Source organism: Cygnus atratus, chromosome 17, assembly GCF_013377495.2.
Source record: "Cygnus atratus isolate AKBS03 ecotype Queensland, Australia chromosome 17, CAtr_DNAZoo_HiC_assembly, whole genome shotgun sequence".
Lineage (NCBI taxonomy): Eukaryota > Metazoa > Chordata > Aves > Anseriformes > Anatidae > Cygnus > Cygnus atratus.
The window spans coordinates 11620975-11641590 of NC_066378.1; the positions used below are offsets into that span (position 1 = coordinate 11620975).

The window sequence follows — 20616 nt, forward strand, 5'->3', positions numbered from 1 at the left end:
ATCCACTTGGCTCAGGGTCGCCCAGCTGCCTCCTGGGCTGAAGTTGGGCGTTTCCATCCTTTTGGTGGGTTTTACCTCACCCTGCTTTTTTTTTTTTTTTTTTCTGGTTGCTAAGAGAGTGAGATGAGAGCAGGGTGCGTCTGGGAAGTCCTGTGGCGCTGGACTTCCTTCCAGCCGTAGGATGGTGGCGGCGAGAGATGAGTTTATTTCTTTGAAATCTCGATTCGCCCCGTTGCTGCTGCGGTGACTAACGCACCCGCGGCTCCTGAAACCAGCCCGTGGACTCAGATCAGTAGCGCAGGGGGAGGGAGGCAACCTGGGGTTTGCCATTGATTATTTTGCAAAGCGCCATCTGCTTTCGCTTCCTGATTTGGGGCCTGCGAGGCACTTGCTTCGCTCAGAACGAAACCTTAAAATCCCCTCTGGCTGCCCAGCTGCTTTCACGTGAGCATCCCTCGTGGCACGGGGCGGGGGCACGGCGCCGCAGGCACCTCGGGTGGTGGGTGCCCTGCTCCGGCACAAGGGCTGGCCGCAGCAAGGCAGAGCGGCTCGAGGCCACCTCGGGTGGCGGTGCAGGAAGGCTCGTTTGCGTTGCAAATGGGATTTTAGTGCTCTGGGTACCTGGCTGCTCCCCAAAACCCCCGGGAAGGAGCGCGGTTGCCACGATTGGGGTGGAGGAGCCGAGGGCACCGCGGCCGAGGGCCGGCTGCCACCGCGCCGTGCCGCTGGAGTGCCAGCGCCGGTGTGCATGGGTGGAAGGGGTTGCCCGGTCTGCGCCGCCGTGGCAAACTTCTCCCGGCACGGCGAGCTGTGGCCAGGGGAGGCGGCGTCTCCTAAATGACAGCTCTGTGGCTGCCTGACCTCGGGGAAGTCGAGGCGGGTGCCTTCGGAGCCGCCGCGGTGCTGCGGGTGTGTGCACGCCCCGCTTGCAGGCGGGGGGAGGCCGTTCCCAGCCTGCGCAGCCTCGGGCACACATCCTAGCCAGGAATCCCAGATATTTGGGATCCGTTTCTCACCACCACCTTGCCCCCCGCACTGCAGTACCGTGGAGGTTTTTATCTGGCATCAGAGGTCTCCAACCCACCCAGAGGGTTTTGCTGTAAGTGTTTGGAAGCGGTGATGATGTGGAAGGCATTGTGTGAGCTCTGATGATAGTAACGATGACGGGGCCGTGCCGGGCACGTGCTGCATCCCGACAACGCTGCTAGTAATAACATTAAACCACACGTTAGCATCCAAGAGCTAATCCTTAGTGCCGTGAAATCGCGTTGTCTGCAGCAGGAGGGTTCCGTGCACCTTTAAAAGCTTTTTCCTTCTAAAGCTCCAGCCCGTGAGGATGAGTCTGAGCACAGCGCCTCTGGGAGCACAGCCCCCTGTGTGCCTGCGCCCAGTGCTTTGGGAACAGCAAGCTGTGCTGTGCTCGAGCTCCCCGTCCGCCTGCTGAGGCGTGTGTGGAGCTCAGCTCCGTGGACTCGGAGAGCAGCCCGTGGTGTAGCTGCACAGGAGTTTCTCTGGGGCTCTGGCTGCTGAATCAAGCACCCAGGGTGTCGGAGGCTGCTCAGCAGAAGGGGTGGCGGGTGAGCAAAGGCACGCCGGGCGACAGTCCTTGTCCTACCAAAGATGTCGGGCTTGGGAGGGAAAAGCCTGAGGGCACCCGATGGGCTGTACTGCGAATCTGCCCCTGGGCTGGCCCCAGACCCCGGAGCGTGTCCGTGTCCTGCTAACCCGCGTCTCTCCAAGCACTGTGACTCACGCTCAGCCATCGAGGGAAGGGCTTTGAGGAGCTGCCCTCTCCAGGCACATCTCCTGACGTCCCTCTCGCTCTGCCCTTCCAGGAACAGAAGTTTTGCCAGCGCTATGACCAGCTGATGGAGGCCTGGGAAAAGAAAGTGGAGCGCATCGAAAATAACCCCCGGCGCCGTGCCAAGGAGAGCAAAGTGCGGGAATACTATGAGAAGCAATTCCCAGAGATCCGGAAGCAGCGGGAACTGCAAGAGCGCATGCAGAGGTTAGAGGAGAAGCGGTAGGAAGGGGCTGGGCCGGTATCGGACAGCCTTTCTCTTTTGTTTGTCGACGGGCAGCGGGAGGACGGGCTGGGATGGCTGTCAGTCCCATTTCTCCCCTTCTGGTCCCATAACTGTGGGATGCACCAAGTGCAGGAGCCAGCAGACAAGTCACCTGCTGCTTTTTCCCCAGGGCGGCTCCGCGCAGCTCCAGCAGGAGGAAAAATGTCAGGAATGTGGCTGCCCGCTCCCCTGGCTGCTGATTTCCCGTCTGGCTGCAGCAGAGCACAGAGGCAGCTCCCTTTTCAGGCCACCTGACTGGGATGGCACTAATTAGTTCCTCATTGCTAAGCCCAAATGACGATGTATGAGGCTTGCAGATGTATTTGGTCGTGTCAGGGATTTAAAACATGCTTGTGCTTTGATGGGAGCGTGGGCAGGGGGAAGAAACATCTGCAGAGGTTGTAGGAACGACTGCAGACGATATGAAAGGAGCAGTGTCTCCCTGAAAGGGGTGTCCCTGGCTCTGCTGTCCCCCTCTCCATTTTCTCCTCCTCATTGAAAGCACAACTGAGGTCACGTTGTTTCCTGCCAGGAGGAGCTGCAGTTTTGTGATCCCCGCCCTTCTTGCTGAAAACTCCCCGTCCTTCCCACTGCAGCCCAGGGACACCTGCTGTGCGCAGAATCCAGCTGCTTGTGTCCATCACTGCCTGGTGCCCTGCAAACAGCTGGATGCGTGAAAAGTTCCTAATCAGTGGCTTTCTTTTATCTTAAAGAGAAGGGGATAAGTGGTACTGACAATTGTTTTAAAATTGTACCTGCTTAACGAGAAAAGTTTGAATTCCTTGGGACCTGTGGCTGTTACGTCGGTTGATGGCTGACCTTGATTTCAGTGTTCCTGCAGGATTCGCAAACCAGACGCAGCGGCACAGGGCTGGTTGCTCAGTCCTAGCACTGGCACCTTTGTGCTATTGCTCTGGGGCGATGAAGTGGGCACGAGAAAATACGGTGGGAGGGTCTGGTTGGGTGTGAAATGTCCCGTTGTAGCGATGCAGGAGGCGGCTGTTGGCACAGGTGAGGAACGAGGGGCACGGGGTGCGTTTTGCAGCGGGGAGCACAGCACAAAGCAGAGCACCAGTTTCTGAATGTTCCTTGCCCTCTCCCAGCAGGGTAGGACAGAGGGGCAGCGGAGGGCTCTCCATGTCGGCTGCGCGCAGCGAACACGAGGTGTCAGAAATCATTGATGGGCTCTCGGAACAAGAGGTGAGGCTGGCTCTTCCTTCCTCCTCCTCTTTACCTCCCACTCCGCTCTTGTCCAGGGAGGCCAGGAGGAGTAGCACCAAGCCCCATGGTGAATTCAGATGCCAAATCCCACCAGCTCCAGGTCAGGCTGAGGGTGGGCGGGCTTCCCTGGTGGCTCGTGGCCAGTAGGTAGGAGTTAGTGGTGTGTGACTGCCTCTAGGGACATCAGACCCTAAGCGCCCCACAAACACCTTACTGCCGTTGGTTCTACCTGCAGGTGGAGGTAGGAAGCGAAGGGAGCCGGTGCCCTGGCTGAGGGGCAGAGGGGTTTTTCTGTTTCCTTGTGTTTTGAACGGGCTGTGCAGCCTGACACAGGGGAATCCTATGGAATGAATGGTTTGTACGTGAGCCAGTTGGCCCACATCTTCTGGGAGTGCTCCATTCATCTTGAAACATCCCCGTGACCTTGGCTTCGTTTGGATCTGGTTTCACAAGGGTTCCACTCACTTGGCACGGAGGCGAGCTGCAGTGAATGGCTTCGCGCTTGGGAGGGGAGAGCAGCCATTGCCCAGCAATAGCTGAGATGTTTGCTGCCTGTGCACGGCGCTGGGCTGCAGGCAGCTTGCTGTTAGCAAGTGAAGGCAACCACATGGAAGGCGTGGGGCTGAGGAGCAGAGGGAGGTGTCACGCTGTAGTGGAGGTGGCCAAGGGGAGTGTTGCGTGGCTGCCTTTGGCCTCCTGCACAGCGCATGCTGCTAAATTCCACTCTGGCCTTCTGCTAAGCCCAGAGGCTCCGCTTTGCTTTGCTCAGAGGAGGCTTTAAGAGCCTCCATCAGGCTCCAGCCCTTCCTGGGACTGAGGGAAGCCGGGAGGCTGGAGCCAGGGGGCAGCTTGCTGGGAGGTTGGGCAGTGTTCTGCAAGGAACCAGCATCTAGCTGTGAATTAACGTAACTGCTTTTGGGACCTGGCCTTCCCGGGTCAACGGCTGGGATTTATGTCACCAGTGCCATCCCGGGTGGCAGGGAGGACTCAGGGTTACGGTGCTGAGAGCAAACAGAAGAGGGTGACGAGAGTGTCCCTTCGTCCCCACATCGGGGATTTGTGCTGAAGGACCACGGGCAGCCCAGCTGGAGGGGCAGGGCCAGCGTTCAGGTAGGGGACAGCACAAGTGAGACGTCATTTGGCCACCGTGTTGGGAATAGCTGAGGAAACCGGTGTGCCCAGTCTGCGCCGGCCTGGCCTGCAGCCTGGGCTCTGGATGGGCTTAGTGCTTGAGCTGGAAGGAGCACGGGTGTCAGGTTGTGTCCCAGGGTGTGCTGCTAGCAGGGAAGAAAGGAATCGCAGCCCCGTCACAGTGACATCTGATCTGCTCACGTGGCAGAAGGTGGCCGGGTGGTAGGAGAGCAGCTGCACAGCTGGCAGGAGAGGGGTGTGAGCTCGCGAGGGATTGATGCTGTCAGTGATGGGAACCTGGCCCCCGGGAGCAACCCAGAGCACGTGGAAACGAAGCTTTGGGGGTCTGGGGTAGCTCAGAGGCACTTCAGGTTGAACGGAGGGAGGAAAGGCAGAGACTGTGCTGGGAGGCATCCTGTGGGGTTTCCTGTGGGTCAGAAAAGGTCTCCCTCTGCGCACCCTTCAGAAGGCTTTGCAGAGCTGACCCTCTGACCGGGCAGCTCAGAGGGGACTGAACCTCCACGTGGCCGTGGCTGTGATGTCTGATCCCTGTGCCACTGCTGCTTTGACTTGTCTCTCGTTGCGGATAGGAGCTGTTTTCCTTAAGTCAGGCATTTCCACCCCGTATCTTAAAGCCTTTAATTTCAAAAAGAAAGATTAATTGCTTCCTGGCTGATGGCAATAGCCTCTTTCAGCGTTTAATTTACAATTACTCCAGCACTAAAGCTGCCTAGTGCTTGCTTTTCAGTTCTCCTGTTCCTCCGCCTGTCCTTCCCTCTCGAACATCTGTCCCCTGCGGTCCCCCGCGGGCCCGCGGTGCTGACCGGCTGTTCTCTCTGCTTTCCCCCAAGAACCTGGAGAAGCAGATGCGCCAGCTCGCCGTCATCCCGCCCATGCTCTATGACGCCGACCAGCAGCGCATGAAATTCATCAACATGAACGGCCTCATGGACGACCCCATGAAGGTCTACAAGGACCGGCAGGTGATGAACATGTGGAGCGAACAGGAGAAGGAGACCTTCCGCGAAAAGTGAGTGCAGCCCGCAGACATCTCTGTGTAGCCCTTGGGAACTGCGGGATGTGACCTGCCCGCTGCCTTTGGCCACAGCCCCAGCCTGCTGAGGCAGCGTGTGGTGGTTGCAGAGAGCAGCCCCAGCACGGGTGCCCTGGGTGAGTTCCCCGAGGACTTGTCTCGCACCCGGGACTCGGTGTGCAGACAGAAGCTCGTGCTGTGGTGCAGCCTCTGTCGCTGTGTTCGCCTTGGACCTGGGGGCAGGGCGATGCAGGTGGGCAGAAACCTATCCATCAGGCCTTTGCATACGTTTGGTGTGTTCGTGCCCTTGTGATTTCGCTCTGCCTGCTCCCTTGCAGAGATCTGGGAAGCTGCCGCTCCCAGCAGGGAGAAGGCCCAAAGTTTTTCTGTTTTCACTCCCCCTGTTGTATCAGCCAGTTCAGGTTCAGAGCCAGTGAAACTCAGAGCTGCGTGCAGCGTGATATTTTTGGATTACCTGCATGTCCGGGGGGATTCTCGGGGCTGCCAACATCAAACAAAGCCGTGCGGCCCACTCAGGTTACAGCCTCCATCCGGTGCTTTCCCTCAGCACCGTCCCGCTGCCTGTAGGATTTGCCACCAGCTGCTGTTTCCATGGCTGCATTCCCACACCAGACAGAGCAAACTCTGTCTGCATTGTTTTCTCCTGTTTGCAAGCAGCGCTTGAGAACAGCTTGGCTCTAACGACTGGGATCGCTTTGGGGATTTCTGATCCCAGGGTACCACTGTGCTGCCAGCCGAGCGTGGGTCCCAGCTCAGCCTCACGTCCAGCCTCCCCCTCACCTCGTACCCCAGTGGGGAGACCCCGGTGCTGGTTGCACAGTGGACCGGAGTGTACTGGGTGCCCCCGACGTGCCATGGGTGTCCTTAAAAACCGAGCTGGAGTTCAGCCTGCAGCAGGATGAGCTCTGCAGGACACACGGAGCAGGCACTTCCCCGGGAGGTTGCAGCGTGTTAGGTGTGGCGGGGAGGCTGCGTGTTTGGGCACAGCTCTGATCACGAGGTGGTGGTGGCCATTAGGTGTGTAATTTAGATGATCCACAGCACCCAGCAAGAGCCCAGGAAGCCACCCAGGTGAACGAGGGGAGCACCGACACCGAAAGCCACTCTGTGCCAGAAAGTCTCCTTCCCTTCCCTTCCCCTGCCTGCGACAGCCCCTGCTTGCAGCCGAAATAAGTCATTGTCGGGACGGACCAAAAATGAACAAAACAAGGAAAACAGCTCCAAGCCTATTGTAGAGGAGAACCCTCATTGCTAATTAGCCTTAAAATGTGACACTCCAAACAGCAAGGCTTGCACGCAAATGACGCAAAGGCTAATTACTCGCTCTTTAATGGAGGGGCCATGCCTGGCTAATGGGGCTGGAAGGATCCACACCCAGCTCTTGCGTCCTGCTGTGCACGGTGGTTTCTGTGTCATCGCTGTGGGTGATGCGGAGCTCAAGGCATGAATACAGAAGGGTTTTGGGGCTCTCACAAAACTCATTCGTGGAGATTGGTACGTAGGAGCTGTAAGCAAGGCTCAAGGAGGACTGCCCCCGTGCCCTCCCTGATCCCAGTGCGCGGAGAGCTGAGCTACCTTGGGTGCTGCAGTGCTGGCCCGGGTTTTTGAGGTGAACGTGGGTTGTGCTCTCCGTGATGGTGCCTCAGAGGCAGCATTCTCAGCTTGTGAAAACCTAGCGTGGCCTTTTGTTCAGCCCTGGTCACAGGGGCTCTCGGAAAAAGCAGCTAGGCATTGCAAGGCCTGCAAGCTCCAGCTCTGAACCCATTTTAGCCATCAGAACTTAACAATGGGGAAGATTCTGGTCTGATTTGCTGCTGGGCAGCATTTCAGATCTTCCTGTAAGCAAGTCACTGGCCTGATCCCAGGCGGACCATGGTTTTCCAGAAGAGCAGCAGCAGTGGCTGTGGGACCCCTTAACCCGACCCCTTAACCCAGCCCAGCACAGAGGCCCCATGGTGTTGGACACTGTGAGAGTGCAGCTTCCTTCCCTTGTCATGGGGACACAGCCTGGCCTGGCAAAAAACCACAGGATTGCCCTCCGAGTTGCCCTCTGATCTGTGTTATTGTCATGGTTAACGTGGCCATGAAAACCCCATCCCCTGATCAGCCCCTGGTTTGTGCCACACACAGCGCGACACGTAGGATCTGTGGGGTGATCCCAGTCTGCCTGAGCAGCCCAGGTCTTTTTTTTTTTCTTTTTCCTAGCATTTCTGGTTTCTTCTTTTTCATCCACATACTTATTTAGTCACATGGCTTGGGGGATCTCCCATGGGTGTCTGTGTTATATTTGGATAAGTTTTGCCCTTCAAAACGCTTGATGAAAGAAAGGCTGCAGCTGGACGTGGGACAGAGTCTGGAGTCCCCGTTAAGAATCCCGCTCCCATGGCTGCCCTCCACGCTCCCACGTCCCCCCCACTCTTCATTGTCACCCACAAAAGCCTCGCGCTGGCTGCTGCAGAGATTAGGTCCCCCTGTTACGGTGAGCAGGCTCTTGCAGCACCCCCCAAAGCAGATGGGGAGATGGGGTCCTGCATCAGGAAGGGTGCTGGTGTGTGGGTGACTGCCTGGTGGAGCCCCAGCTCCATTGGGCTAAAGTTAAAGTTCCCATCTTTCTGGGAAGCTGAGCAGCAGGCAAATATTTTCTTAAACCTGCAGGTCCCCCAAGGAGCTGGTCTCGCTGCTCCAGGCGCACAGGGCAAGGCCGCCCATGGGCAGGGGGTTGGGGCTGGCGCTCGCACTAATCCTGTCCCTCTGCTCCTGCAGGTTCATGCAGCACCCGAAGAACTTCGGCCTTATCGCCTCCTTTCTGGACAGGAAGGTAAGCCTCTCTGCGCGGCTTTAACCTTCTTCACACTGCCTCTTCTCAGTCACACCTCCTTCGGTGCTGGAGCAGGCAGCGGAGATCCTTGGCCCCTCGGTGGCGGTGGCTCAGGGCCCTGGGGGTCCCCTCCTCACCGCGGGGAGGGATCCCGAGGGTGGGGTGAGTCCCAGTTCACCCAGCACTTCGGACTGGCGTTGTGTATGCCTGTGGTGTTTAGGAATGGTTTGAGGGCGGGAGGGCCTGAACTTTCCCAAGGCTCTGCACTGTGCTGCTCGGACTCTTCCTTTTTGCTGTTAATTGGGCTGATGGAAGAAAGGTTTGGAGAAGATCTGAAGGAAGAGCACGGCTCTGCTCCTGTTCTGAGCGAGGCCAGGTACCTGCTATAGGACAGGCCATACGGGCAAATCCTGGACAGACCCAGCCTGGAAGGACAGATGGGCCAGGTGCTCTCCTGAGCAAGCAGCCCTTGTCTTCCCTGGTTCTTGTGGTCACTTGTGTCCTTTGCCCATCTCACGCCGTGTTTCATCCTCCCAGAATCTGCTGCAGTGGGGGGAGCCCTCTGCTTTCAGGGGGCTGGGCCCAGTGGCCTGCGAGGTCCTTTCCAGCTTAAACTGCTCTCTGGTCCTGCACGAATCAGGCTGGGGAGATCATTTGTAAGAGCTCAACTTCCCTGTCCAAAGCAGCAAGCAAGCCGTGCGGCAGCAGCAACCTTCTGTTGCCATTCATGCTGTAAGACACCAGGCTCTTTTCAGCCTCTCTCCCTTGTTAAAGCCGAAAGTGGTGGGACTTGGATGATGCTCACAATCCAGTCTGTGTTCCAAGCTGTAAAATGTCTTCTAATTTTATTTGTACTCGTTTGTAAATCAGGCTGTAATTATGATACAGAACACATCCATTATCCCGTTGGAGAGAGATGCAAAGTATGGCTCAATGTAATGAATTAATAGATTTTTAAATTGCATTAAAAAAAAAAAAAAAAGTGATCTTAGCCCTTGGAACAGATGACTGTAAGTTTTTGTGTTTGTGTGTGTGTGTGTGTGTGTAATCAGGGCTAGATTAGAAAGAGATCCAATTAACGCTTTAAAAGTTACAATCTGTTGTTGCACATGGTTCCACTCTTTGTATAGGGATGGGGAAAGTGCAGCCCCGTGCAGCCTGGACCTCTCCTGCAGGGGCGGGCTGGGAGCGCTCGGCAGCACCCCGTGCCTGGGCACTTGCAGGTGCGGGGTCTGTGGGGTTATTTCTGTTCGTACACCCGCCGAGCCCCCCCGTGAAGGTACAGTTCAGGTGCCCACGTCGGTAAGGGAAGGAATTGGCACAGGAATTTTGTCCAGCTCCGTGCTGCTGACCAGGAGCAGAGCCACGTCCCAGCTGCTTGCTTCCCGATGCAGGACCCGAGCTGGCCGTGGGACCCGGGGCTCGGCTGGCAGCTCGGGAGCGTGGGGCGTCCGCGAGGAAGCCGGGCGCGCTCCAGCCAGCGAGCTCGGTGGCTGGAAGTAATGCTGGCTGACAGCCGCGTGGCAGGTTGTGCAGGGCATAACCACAACAGAGGGTGACAGGCAGCTCTCCTTGTTCTGTTTTTACTTGCCACAGTCATCTGGGGTCAGCCCTGCCCCCTGCCCCGGGGTGGCCCCGCGCTCTGCCTCGCACACAGGGTGCTCATTGTTCTGCATCCCCATCTCCGAGCCGGCACGCTTGTGGGAAGGGCCCCGCTTTGTCACTTGGAAGTGCCCTTTTTTACCAGGGCGATGTGCTTCGTCCCCCTCTTCCAGCGGGCAGAGCCCACACCAGCATCCCAAAAGGGCTTCCCTAGGGACCTAGAGGGAAGCCTGCTGTGGCTGCAGAGCCTCAGGGGTGGCAGGGGGTCTGGCAGCTGCAGGGTCTGAACGCTGCCACTCCTGAAGGTCTGCGCCCCCGCAGCGCGAGGGGCCAGGTCCTTCTGCGCCCTGACTCCCCGTGTCGTTGCAGACGGTGGCGGACTGCGTCCTGTATTACTACCTGACCAAGAAGAATGAGAATTACAAGAACCTCGTGAGAAGGAATTACCGGCGGCGGGGCAAGAGCCAGGTAAGAGCCGGAGGGAAAAGTGCATGGAAACGTTGTCTCTGCTGCAGCTTCTCGGTGGCACTTTATGGCTGAGCATCCCCACCCCGCCCCGTAAATGGTTACAGGCTGCGGCGGGGCCGCGATTTTGCTCTGTGTGAGCTTTTCAGAACATGCTGTTTTTCTGTCGGTTGATGTCTGTCCGTCCCCATGCCAAGGTCACGGTAGTTTTAAAAAGCAAACCCTTGAAAAAAGGGGTTGGAGCGAATGCAGAAAAGCTGGCCACGCGTCAGGAGTCACCCGGGGTGGCCTGTGCAGCCTGCCCGGAGGAGATGTCGGTCCTGCCTGAGAACCGAGCTGTTTCCCTCTGCCCTCCACAGCTGGCATGCCAGCGGGACGGTGCTGGGCTGTGTGCTGGGCAGGGGTGCTCGGGCCTGGCAGGGACTGCCCGAGGTTCTTCTGCCGGCATTAGGATGGGAGGGGAATGGCTTCGGTGACTTCTGGCCACTGAGCAGGGGTCTGTAAAGCCTTCTGAAATGCCTGAGGGTGTCTGACATCCTTTGGGGGCTGGCAGGTTTGGTGCTGAAGCTAGAGGAGACCCTTAACACATTTGGCATGCCAGCTGAGGGCCAGGCAGGTCCCTCAGATACAGCACGAGGTGCCTGGGGGTAGGTGATGGATCAACCCATGGAGTTACGTGGCCTAGATGTGAAACGAGACGTGACCTTGGCAGCGTTGCTGCTGATACCAAGGTGCCAAGATAAGTGCTAAGAGCAGGAACCCTATCCCAGCAGATGCTCGCAGACAGAGGGAGATCCCGTGGTGAGCCCCCAGGTTGGTGAAGTCAACGATGATCCATGGAGTGAGGAGAGTGAGGTGATGGCACAGGGAATCTCTCTGGAAAACGTGGGGATAGGAATGGAAAAACTGGCCTGTCCCATACCACCGCTGACATCAGCAGCTCCTCGTGCTGCATGGCCATAAAAAGCAGCACTTGGGTCTAGATGCTGATTGGGAGGCAGATAGGTAGCCTTGCTCCAATTTGATTTCTGCAGCATTAAGACATCAGAATAGTTCGCACATGACGAATGTCATGGACGGGGCCCAATTTTCCCTTCTTTTTTTCAGAGACGTTAGAGATGGATAAAACCCTATTAGATTATCCAGTCCCTCTCCCAGCAAACACAGGGTGGTTCCCTCCAGTACATTTTTATAGTGTTTACCATGGTCTGTTTTGTTAGATCACAGCAACTAGAACATGAGGCCACATTTGTTTCTTGTTAGCAGTGGAGACATTTAGCACAGCTCATTCTGGCTTCGATGTTAAGTTGAGCAAGAAACAAGTGTGGAGGGAGAGAGGCAATCTGCCGCCCTGCTCTGCACGAGCCCTGTGGCCACGGACCCGCCGGTCCTGCGCTCAGCAGGTACTGCTTGTATTTTGCCTTTTAGAAGAACCCAAAGTAGCCCTGGCCGCAGAATTTCCTGGGATGCTTCCCCTTGCTTGTGAGTCTGGTCCAACGGGGGCGGTGGAGGTCGTGGGCTGCCATTTGGAGCCTCGTTGAGGGGCCGGCCTGTGGAAACGGGGACTTGCTGCATCAGCCGTAACAGAAGGCAGGCCTGCTTTAGCAATTAGGGGACAGAAATATTTGTAAATCATTAAGAGGCAGCAACTGCTGGGCCCCGAGGTGAGCTGATTGCAGTGTTGGTGGAGCAGAGCTCGACCAGAACGTCGCTGCTTTTGAAGGAGAAGTCACCCTGCACCTCAGCCTCGTGTCCCCTCCCGGCCTTCCTGTCGGGTCCCTCCACACCATGCCACTTCAGCCATTCGTGGGGCTGTCTGCTGAGCTGGACGGCGAGGGCCTAATCCCAGCTAAAAAATAATTTCCTTTTTTCCTGGATTATCATTAACCCCATGCACCTCACCCTGCTGCCCGCGTGGCCTCCCGAAGAGCCGGGGCTGTGCGCTGAGGGACAGGGCGGGGAGCAGGGACACCGGGCTGATGGTGACCGGAGAAGGGCAGCAGGGCTCGGGGCTGCAAGGGGGGACAGCACGGGGACAGGCAACCCGTAAAAGGGACAAGGAGGGCTTGGGGCTGCTGGACATCTGCGACACTGGGAGGCGTCGTGCCTTGTTCCCAGCGCTGCACGTGCTCTGGGCTCTGACCTGGTCGGTCCTGCTGGTGAGGGTTAAAGTGGTTAAACGCCAGAGGTGGGATTTCGTGGATTTAGTGCAGGGGAGGGAGGGAGATGTGTGCTTTGTCGGGTGAGAGGAGCGGCTCAGGTCCGACACAGAGTGCTTCTCCAGTGGCCCTGCGCTGTCGTCTCGCTCCTTTTCTCACGGAGAGCTTGGTGGTCTTATTTGCTGTTGGAGGCTGCGGGGAGCTTGAGAGAAAAACAGGGATAATTGCAAGTAGAAATAAAGCTACTCTGGTGTCAGGATTATCATTGTGGCCTACTTATTAAAAGTACATTAAAAAACAAGGATCCCATTGCTCCCTGGCTGATGGTCCCCTGGCAAAGGATATTCCTCATAAAGCTGCTACTTATTGCTCAAATTCTCCTGCCAAGAGCAGGGACTTCACATGATTCTGCTTCCAGTTTGTCATAAAAACAAGCAGGCTCCCGGTCCAAGGCGCGGCGCATGCTCCCGGCGCTGCCTCCCCTTGAGCGAATGAATGAAAGGCGCACGCATCCGAGGCATCGTTATGCACAGCGCTCAGGCTGCCGAGCCGAGGATCCTTTCTAAAATAATCCTCCGCATTCGGGTAGGAAAAATGTCATTTAACCCTGAAAGGAGGGAATCGGTGCTAAAAGTAATCGCTTCCAAGCGTGTAATTTCTCATTGAAGGGGGAAAAAAAAAAAAAAAAGTTTGAGTCATGGTAAAAACGATCTGATCCAATCCTCAGTGTGCGGTAATAAGCATAAATTTGCATGATCGTGTAACGAAAGCTGCGCAGCGCTACCCCTTGTGTTGGATGCGTTTCCTGGGGGGGCTGTGGCAGTCGCTCCTTAGGGTATTTCAGAGAGCATCTCTTGGTTAATGCCCCTAATCCTGTGCAGGGAGCGGGGCACCGATACCGAAACTCAGCAACTATCACCATGTGCCGCGCTGGTCGGGCAAGCTGTTCAGCCCGGCTGCAGTAGCACAACATTGAGCCGAAACCGAGCTGGAAGAAAAGTGTCTGTTTCACCGCAACGATCCCGTGCGGGGCTTTGATTCCAGCATAAATCCATGCCGAGTTTCGGAGCAGCGCGCCCGCGTGATGGAGCAGGACGCGGCGGTCGCGTTCCCCGCGCGGTGCCGGTGGGTTCCCGGGACTGAAGCCACCCGTCCCCGCGCGGTGCCGGGGGTGACTCAGGGCCGGGTGAAGTCATGCGTGGCGGCGGGAGGACGCGGGCCCTGGCAGCCCCGCGGGACGTGCCGTCAGACAGCGCTCACGTATTCCACGGCGAGCGGGACGTCACCCGGCCGGTAACGCTGACGCTTTCGAGGATTCGCCCGGCGGCGCTTCTGGAGCAGGATCCCACCCGAGGGGCCGGACCCCCACGCAGCCCCCCGGCTCCACCAGCGGCACGGCAGCTCCTGTGCTCCGCAGCGTGAGCGGCCGGGCAGCGACGCGCTCCCCTGCCGGGGCTGACAGCTTTCCCAGCCCACCCCCCCCCCACACCTTCTTCCGTGCCCCCTGCCAAAAGCCAAATCGAATTATCTGTACCGACGGCTGGCCCGCCCTCCCCCAAACGCAAACCGTTCCCATCCTCACACGCTGGTGAGGATAAACAGCCCGAGCCCGGGTTTTTATAAACAAGCCGTTCAGTTCTTTGGGGTAAACACGGTGCGTGGCGGCGCGGCTTGCCGTGCTGGCAGAGGCTCAGCCTGCCAGGCGGGCGCTCGGGGCCTCAGCGTGGCTCCGCAGGATCCGGCCCTGGGGCCCTGCGCTGCAGACGGGGCTCGTCCTGCTGCCTCCTCTTCTCCCCGTGCCAGGAGCGGGTCTGGAGCTCAGCGAACTGCCTCACAGGCTGTAAATTGCGCTCGGACCCTCGCTCCGTTAACCGCACCGGCTAACGAGTTGGCTGATGGGTATTTATTTCTGGGAAGCATTCGATTTTCATCAGTCCGGGGAGCAGTTCCGTGTTACCGCCAACGGGTTTGACAAGTTCTCTTTCAGACCAGCCGAGATATTTGTCATAAAATGCTGCTTTAATGATGCAGCGCGTCACACGGAGACATGCCTGGATGTGACCAGTAGACTTTGCTGCCACAAATACCGATAAATTATCCTGCGGGCGTTTAAGTGTGTGCCGGCTCCAGCACTGCCTTTAAGCAGCACCGGGATGATCAGAGCAGCAGCAGGGCTGCGGGCTTGTGGCTGCAACGTGCCCCGTAAAAGAGCAGTGTGTAGGGCTGGGATTTCGGTGCTGGGGTACGGTTTCACACCGTGCTGCTGGGATGCTGCGGTGAGGCTGCACAGCCCCGTTCTCTGCCCCGTCCAGCACCGTGCACGCTCTGATTCAGGCTGCTTGGGCACAACCCAAATTTCTTTTCCTTCAGGGGCTGGTTTCTCAGGCGCCGGCTGCGGGAGGTGCAGAGCAGAGCCTGCAGGCACCCTGCCACTGCACCCCTGGGACCCCCCAGTTGCTTCTGAGCCTGAGCGGGGCACCGGGATTTTGGCAGCCGTGTGGACTTCAGGCTCTCCCACCATTTTAGGAACCACATCTGTGTTAACAACCCCCCAGACCTTGTTGATTTGGGATTTTTGGAGGGGATTGAATTTGGCTCGGTTTCCGGACAGGTTTGCAGTCTGACAGCACTGCTGGTGGCCAAGGAGGACTGGAAAATTCCCCAGGCCTGGCTGGGGGGGAAGGACCCATGAGAAGACGTTGAACCTGGATGGATGCCATGGTCCTGGTCCTGGCTGAGCTGTGGTCTTGGGGAGAGAAGCGTCTTGCAGAGCATTTAACACCTTGGGAGCTCGTGTGTGCTGCCAGGTGCAGGTGCTCGCACTTTAAATCCACATCTCCTCGTAGCCAAAATAAACCTGAACAAGACCACCTAACCTCCAGAAACCTCAGATGTGCTCCAAAACCTCGTGCTCCAAAAATCAGTCCTGTAGCAAAGGCAAGGGTCATGCCGGAGGACACTTGGAAGTGGTGGAGCCCTGCAGAACAGCCGGTTTTTGTTAAGGAAAGTGGTTGGTTCTGGGAGAACAGCCTGTCCCTCGTGCTCTCCCTACAGCTCGGTGCGTTGGAGGTGCAGGCAAGGGCTCGGGGCTTTGTCTGGGGTCTGATGCCCATCGTGTGCTTCTTCTGAGCAGTGTGCGTGCAGCGGGGGTAGGCATGGTGTGAGATGTGGCTGTGTTCAGGCTGGTGCTGTTCCTGTAACCCTCCGACAGTGCCTGCACGATGCTGCAGGCCATGGCAGCAGGACGGTGGTGAAGATCCTTCCCGTCTGGGCTCCTGATGCTCCCAAACCCCATCCCTGGTCACACCCCGGAAGGTGTCGTGTCCCCGGTAGAGCCAGCCGCAGCCTTCCCACCGCCCTGCCACCCCTCCAGACAGCGCGGTCAGGCCAACACAATGGAAACTCGCATTCCTGGAATCCCAGCTGCAGTTTTGGGGGTGATTACACCAGAACTACGTGGCCATATTTGGGAAAAGAACCCAAGGACGTGGTGCTGCGGGAGGATCCCTGCTTGGGTCCCGGACCCCGCGGCAGCCTCGCAGGCTGTGCCGGGACGGTGGCGATACCGCGGGGATGCGGCCACTCCACCCTTGTGGCACCGGCACGGGCTGCCCGCGGACCAGCCGCTGATGAACCGCGCAGCCACGATGTCCTGGCTGTTCCGTGCAGCTTAATTGCATCTCGGTGAGAATAAAATAGCTGCGTAGGAGCCACGTGAAGCCCCACACCGGCTCACCCCACGCTCGGACTGGTGTTCCTGCGGCAGCAGGTCCATGCCGCCCCTGGGCGAGTGCCCCACGGCGCCTGCGCTCACGTGAGTAGTCCTGGGTGCTGCAGGGGGCCGGGAGCTGCCGAGCTGCCTGGGGAACGCAGCGTCCTCCTCGTGGGTCTCGGATAGGGAACGGATCTGGGGATAAGTTGTTTTATTTACAGTCGGGATCCAGTTTTGACTGGGAACCGTGTGAAGCTTGGAGCCGAAGGGAAATAGGGAGGCAGGTCACGTCGTGGCTACGGTGCTTTCTGAAACGGGCACAGCTGAAAATCCCGGAGGGCTTCCTTTGCCCCGGTGCGTGCGCGTGGGGCCCAGCAGCCTCTTGCCCAGCCCCTGCCACTGTTTGCACTGCGCTGGGGGGGGGTCCCTGCGGAGCCGGAAAGCAGCCGGCGGAGAGCTGGAGCCTGGCAGCAGGGCAGAGTGTGGCAAAGCAAACCGCAGAGAAGAGAAAACACGTGTTCCCTGCCTGGGACGGAGCGGGGCTCGTCTTCACCACTTCCAAATGTTGTGCTCTCTTCCCCTCGGGTCATTTTCCCTTCGTAAGCAGTCAAATCACTTTTCAAAAAACTCAACAGTGACCCAGAAAAGAAACATTTCCTCTTATGGAAAAGCCCTCGGTGATTTAAGGAGGGATCTCTCGAGCAGGGTCCTGTAAAATCGCCGCCACACTCGAGCAGGATCCCCGTGCGGTAGGAAGGCCAGGAGGCACGTGCCCGAGAGGCTCCCAGCATGGAGAGCGATGAGCCCACACCCAGGTGCATGGCCCCAGCCCTACTGGTCCCAGTCCTTCATCCGTGCCGTGCCCAGCACTCTCTGGTGCTGAGCAGTGGTTGCATCCAGCGGAGAAGCAGCACAGATCAAGGGCTGCCCCATGCTCCCTGCTGGGAGCCTTCCTGCTCCCAGCCAAACCGAGCGAGCCCTGCGCTCGCTATCGTTTTCCTTATCAAATCCCAGCTTGGCCCTCTGTTCTCTGACTTGCTTCCACGGCCAACAGCATCAAGCCCAAGCCCGGGCTGTGAGCAATCAAAGCGGAGTAGCCAGCAGACCTCCTTCTTCCCCTCCGTGTTTTGGCAGCGGCTTGTTTTGATTTGTGGTTTCTCCCATGAGCGGAGGGTGCTGCGCGCGGTCGTGAGAAGCCAGGCTCCGCAGCTGTGGGTGGCAGCGAGGACTGAGGCATTCCAGACTGTCAGATCAGAGGCTTTGGGCCTTGGGAGTCACTTACGTGATGCATATATATATATATATTTATAAGCCCTCCCGCCTGCGCTCTCTATCCAGCCTGTCTGCGAGCTCCCTGCTGGGAGGGCGACGGGAGGTGCTGTTTGTAGCGGCTGTGTGGGACCAAACCTCGGTGGCAGACGGGCTTGAGCCCCTGCTGCGGGGTTGGCAGAGGTGGAAGGATGCTCCGGGGGGGGCTCAGGAGCCTGGGCAGCACTCAGTGGGGGCTGGCGAGGGGGCTGGCACTGCGGGTGCTTGGGGCGGTGGCTGTGCCTCGGCAGGGCACTCCAAGGGGTACTGGGTATAGGGAGAGCCTGAAAGCAAGTGGAAGGATGCACGGGGAGGGCGAGAGCGCTAAAGCAAACCCCAAGCGTTCCCGGGCCAGCAAAACATGGGCCTTTTGCCTTCGGCTTGTCTTGAGCTGGTTTTAATTTGCGACTCCCTGATGGCATGCGGTGACCTCGGCCTGAGCCTGCTGCGCAGCCGGGCGCACCAGGAGAGCACCGTAAATGCCGTGAGTCTGAGGTCACCCACGGGAGAAGGGAGGCACCAGCACCCCGTGTGCGGTAGGAGGCACGGCCAAGGGGTCTCAGGTCTGCAGGCGGGGAGGGGGCTCGGGCCCACGTGGCCAGCAGGGCACAGCGTTACCCAAATTCCCCATCGAGGCAGGTTTGGCTGCAGTGTGGGTGGGGAGAGCGTTGGCACACGTCTCCACGCTGCTGCAGAAGGCTCAGAGCGAGCTGGCGGCAATGGCAGGAAAGTCACGTCTGAGTAAAAGTCTCAAAGCTCATCCCTGTGGTGCCTGGGATGAGTTTGAGAGGTAAGGTACCAAGATGTCCCATGGGGCAACCCTGGCACGCACACGGCTCCGTGTGTGGCTGGCATTAGGGGTGGCAGTTTGCTTCCTTCTGCTGTGAGGAGCAGGCAGGAAGTGGTGACTTGGGGCACGGTGCTGGAGGTGACGTGATCCGCCTGCCAAATGGCATCCCATGGGCAGCAGATCCAGCCTCAAAACCTGGGGTGAGAGAGAGGAGGCAGCACCTCCAGCCAGCTCTCAAGGCTTGGTGAAGGACTCACGGTGCTGTCACCCAGCCAGTCCCCCACCTGCACATCCACCAGCACACGGCGTGGCCAGACAGGAGGAGCTGGCCAGGAGTGAGCTCATCCATCCCTGGATGGCCATCCCTGTCCCCCTCCCTGGGAGCATGAGGGCTGGGGATGCAGCTGAGCCTTGGTTTGCTCTGCTGGAGCTACAAAGCACGGGGTGAGAAGCACCCCGAGCGTCCATGTGGCTTTGGAGGAGAGCGGGTGCCGCGGGTGCCTCGGGCGCAAGGTGCGCGGGGCCAGCAGCGAGCTCCGGGATGCTCTGAGGGCAGCGAGGTGTCTGCGCCTGGCTCTGGCACTGTCCCCGGCCCCTGCCACAGCCCGGCGTGTCTCACCGCGGAGGGGACGGGGAAGGCAGGAGCAGTGGTTCTCCAGAGGCTTGGAAGTTTGGAAAATAAATAGCCCTGCGCCGTAGGTTCGGCTTGGCATCCTCGCAGATTAATCACGCTGGCTGCAGCCAGCACTGAGAGCCCCGGTGACGAGAGCTGTGGTTTATAGATGATGATTCATCGACTCGACTTAGAGCGACCACGTTATTCCAGCAGATTGCAAAATCATAAGAGGAATGTTGTGGTTAGTTTACGGCTTAACTATGCAAATCGTCAGGAAGCCTTCAGAGCTGGAGAACGTAAGGCGCAGCGAGCCCGGATGGCTGGGCGGTGAGCAGGGGCCGGGAGCCGGCGATGGGGCTGTCGGGGACCGGCCGCTCGCGCGAGCCCGGGGCCAGAGAGGTGAGCACCGGGGGGGAGCGAGGGGCTGGGGGGGGTGCTGAGTGAGTGATGGGGCGCTCGGGGAGCCGGGGGGGCGCGTTGCGGGTCGGGAAGGCGTTTCTGGCCGGTTTCCCCCGTCTCTGTCCCAGGGCGTCTCCGGCAGAGCTGGGGAGGGAGAAGGTGGGGAGCTGCTTCCCACCTCCTCCTGCCCTCCTGTCCTGCCAGAAGCAGGCAGTGCCTGAGCGGAGGAAGTAAACAGAGTGGGAGGAGCTGCACCTCTTCCTCGCCGTGGCTTTTTCCTTGCCAGACCCAGGGCCTGCGGCCGGGGGGGGGGTGCGGCGAGCGCTGCCGGGACGCGCGGCGAGTTGGTCGCTTCTCGGTGGGGCCAACGCTTCGGTGGCCGGGACCTACCTGCAAGCCGGTGTCCCCGGAAAGCGTGCTTGGGCACGACGTGCCAGTCCGACGGGGGTGGCTGGCTAGGGCGAGCAGATATCCGCGAGCCAGCCACGCATCGCTCCGAGGAGTTGGGTGGGTGGGTGCGAGCGTGCCACCCTGCCCGCCGCCCCGGCCAGGGGGCGGCTGGAGGCGCACACGCTGCTCCCGGCGGGGCTGGCACCGCTCTGCTCCTCTCCAGCTGCTCCGGGGCCGCTGGGGAATTGGGGTAGAGGTGAGCAGATGTTTGTAATTAGGGAGCAGCTCGTGCCGGAGCACGGCGATCGCTCCGGGAGGGAGGCAGCACGGCTCCGCGGGCTCGCACCCCGGGGCTCGGAGCAGGATCGGCCTCTCGCTCACGCGTCCCGCATGCGATTTGTCCCGGGGCCTTTTTAAATAAACAGGATGTGTTGGCAGCAAAAACAAACAGCAGCGATGCTGGGGAGGAAGGGCGGTCCGGCAGCAGGAGAACACTTGACCTGGAAGGGAGGGACGGCCCTGCTCTGCCACAGGCTTCTTCCCAGGCCTCGGGCACATCCCTCAGCCTTCTGCGCGAGGTGGGGAGCGTGGACCTGCTCTGCCTCCTGCACCTGGGGGGTTCAGCCTGGGGGGACAGGGCTGTCGCTGGAGGGAGCTTGTCGGAGTGGAGCAGTTTCAGTCCTGGCCCTCTTTTTCTCCAATAAGCGCCAGCCCACCTGCCGGTCCACCTCTAAGTGGGGCAGTGTGAATCAGAAGGAAACATCATCTGGTAATTGGGGAAGCATTTCCTGGCCCGTCACGCTTCGGGATGGCGTCCCGTCCCTTGAATCATCCAGAGCTGGTCCGTGTCCAGAGCTAAGAATAGCCTCCCCGTGCGCCGCGGGG

The 20616-nt window shown here is 58.9% G+C and overlaps 1 protein-coding gene across 28 annotated transcripts in view; it reads left to right on the top strand.

Moving 5' to 3' along the window:
- NCOR2 (nuclear receptor corepressor 2) overlaps positions 1-20616 on the top strand; it is a 235881-nt gene that overhangs the window by 146983 nt on the left and 68282 nt on the right. For 14 of the 28 annotated variants that reach the window (XM_035565016.2, XM_035565023.2, XM_035565027.2 and 11 more), the window contains 5 exons: positions 1836-2023; positions 3170-3266; positions 5270-5448; positions 8236-8290; positions 10262-10360. In XM_035565016.2, the coding sequence (XP_035420909.1) occupies positions 1836-2023; positions 3170-3266; positions 5270-5448; positions 8236-8290; positions 10262-10360 (618 nt within the window). Of the gene's footprint in view, positions 1-1835; positions 2024-3169; positions 3267-5269; positions 5449-8235; positions 8291-10261; positions 10361-19026; positions 19342-20616 lie in introns of those variants that run through there. The other 14 variants (XM_050714116.1, XM_035565044.2, XM_035565047.2 and 11 more) reach the window with 4 other exon arrangements.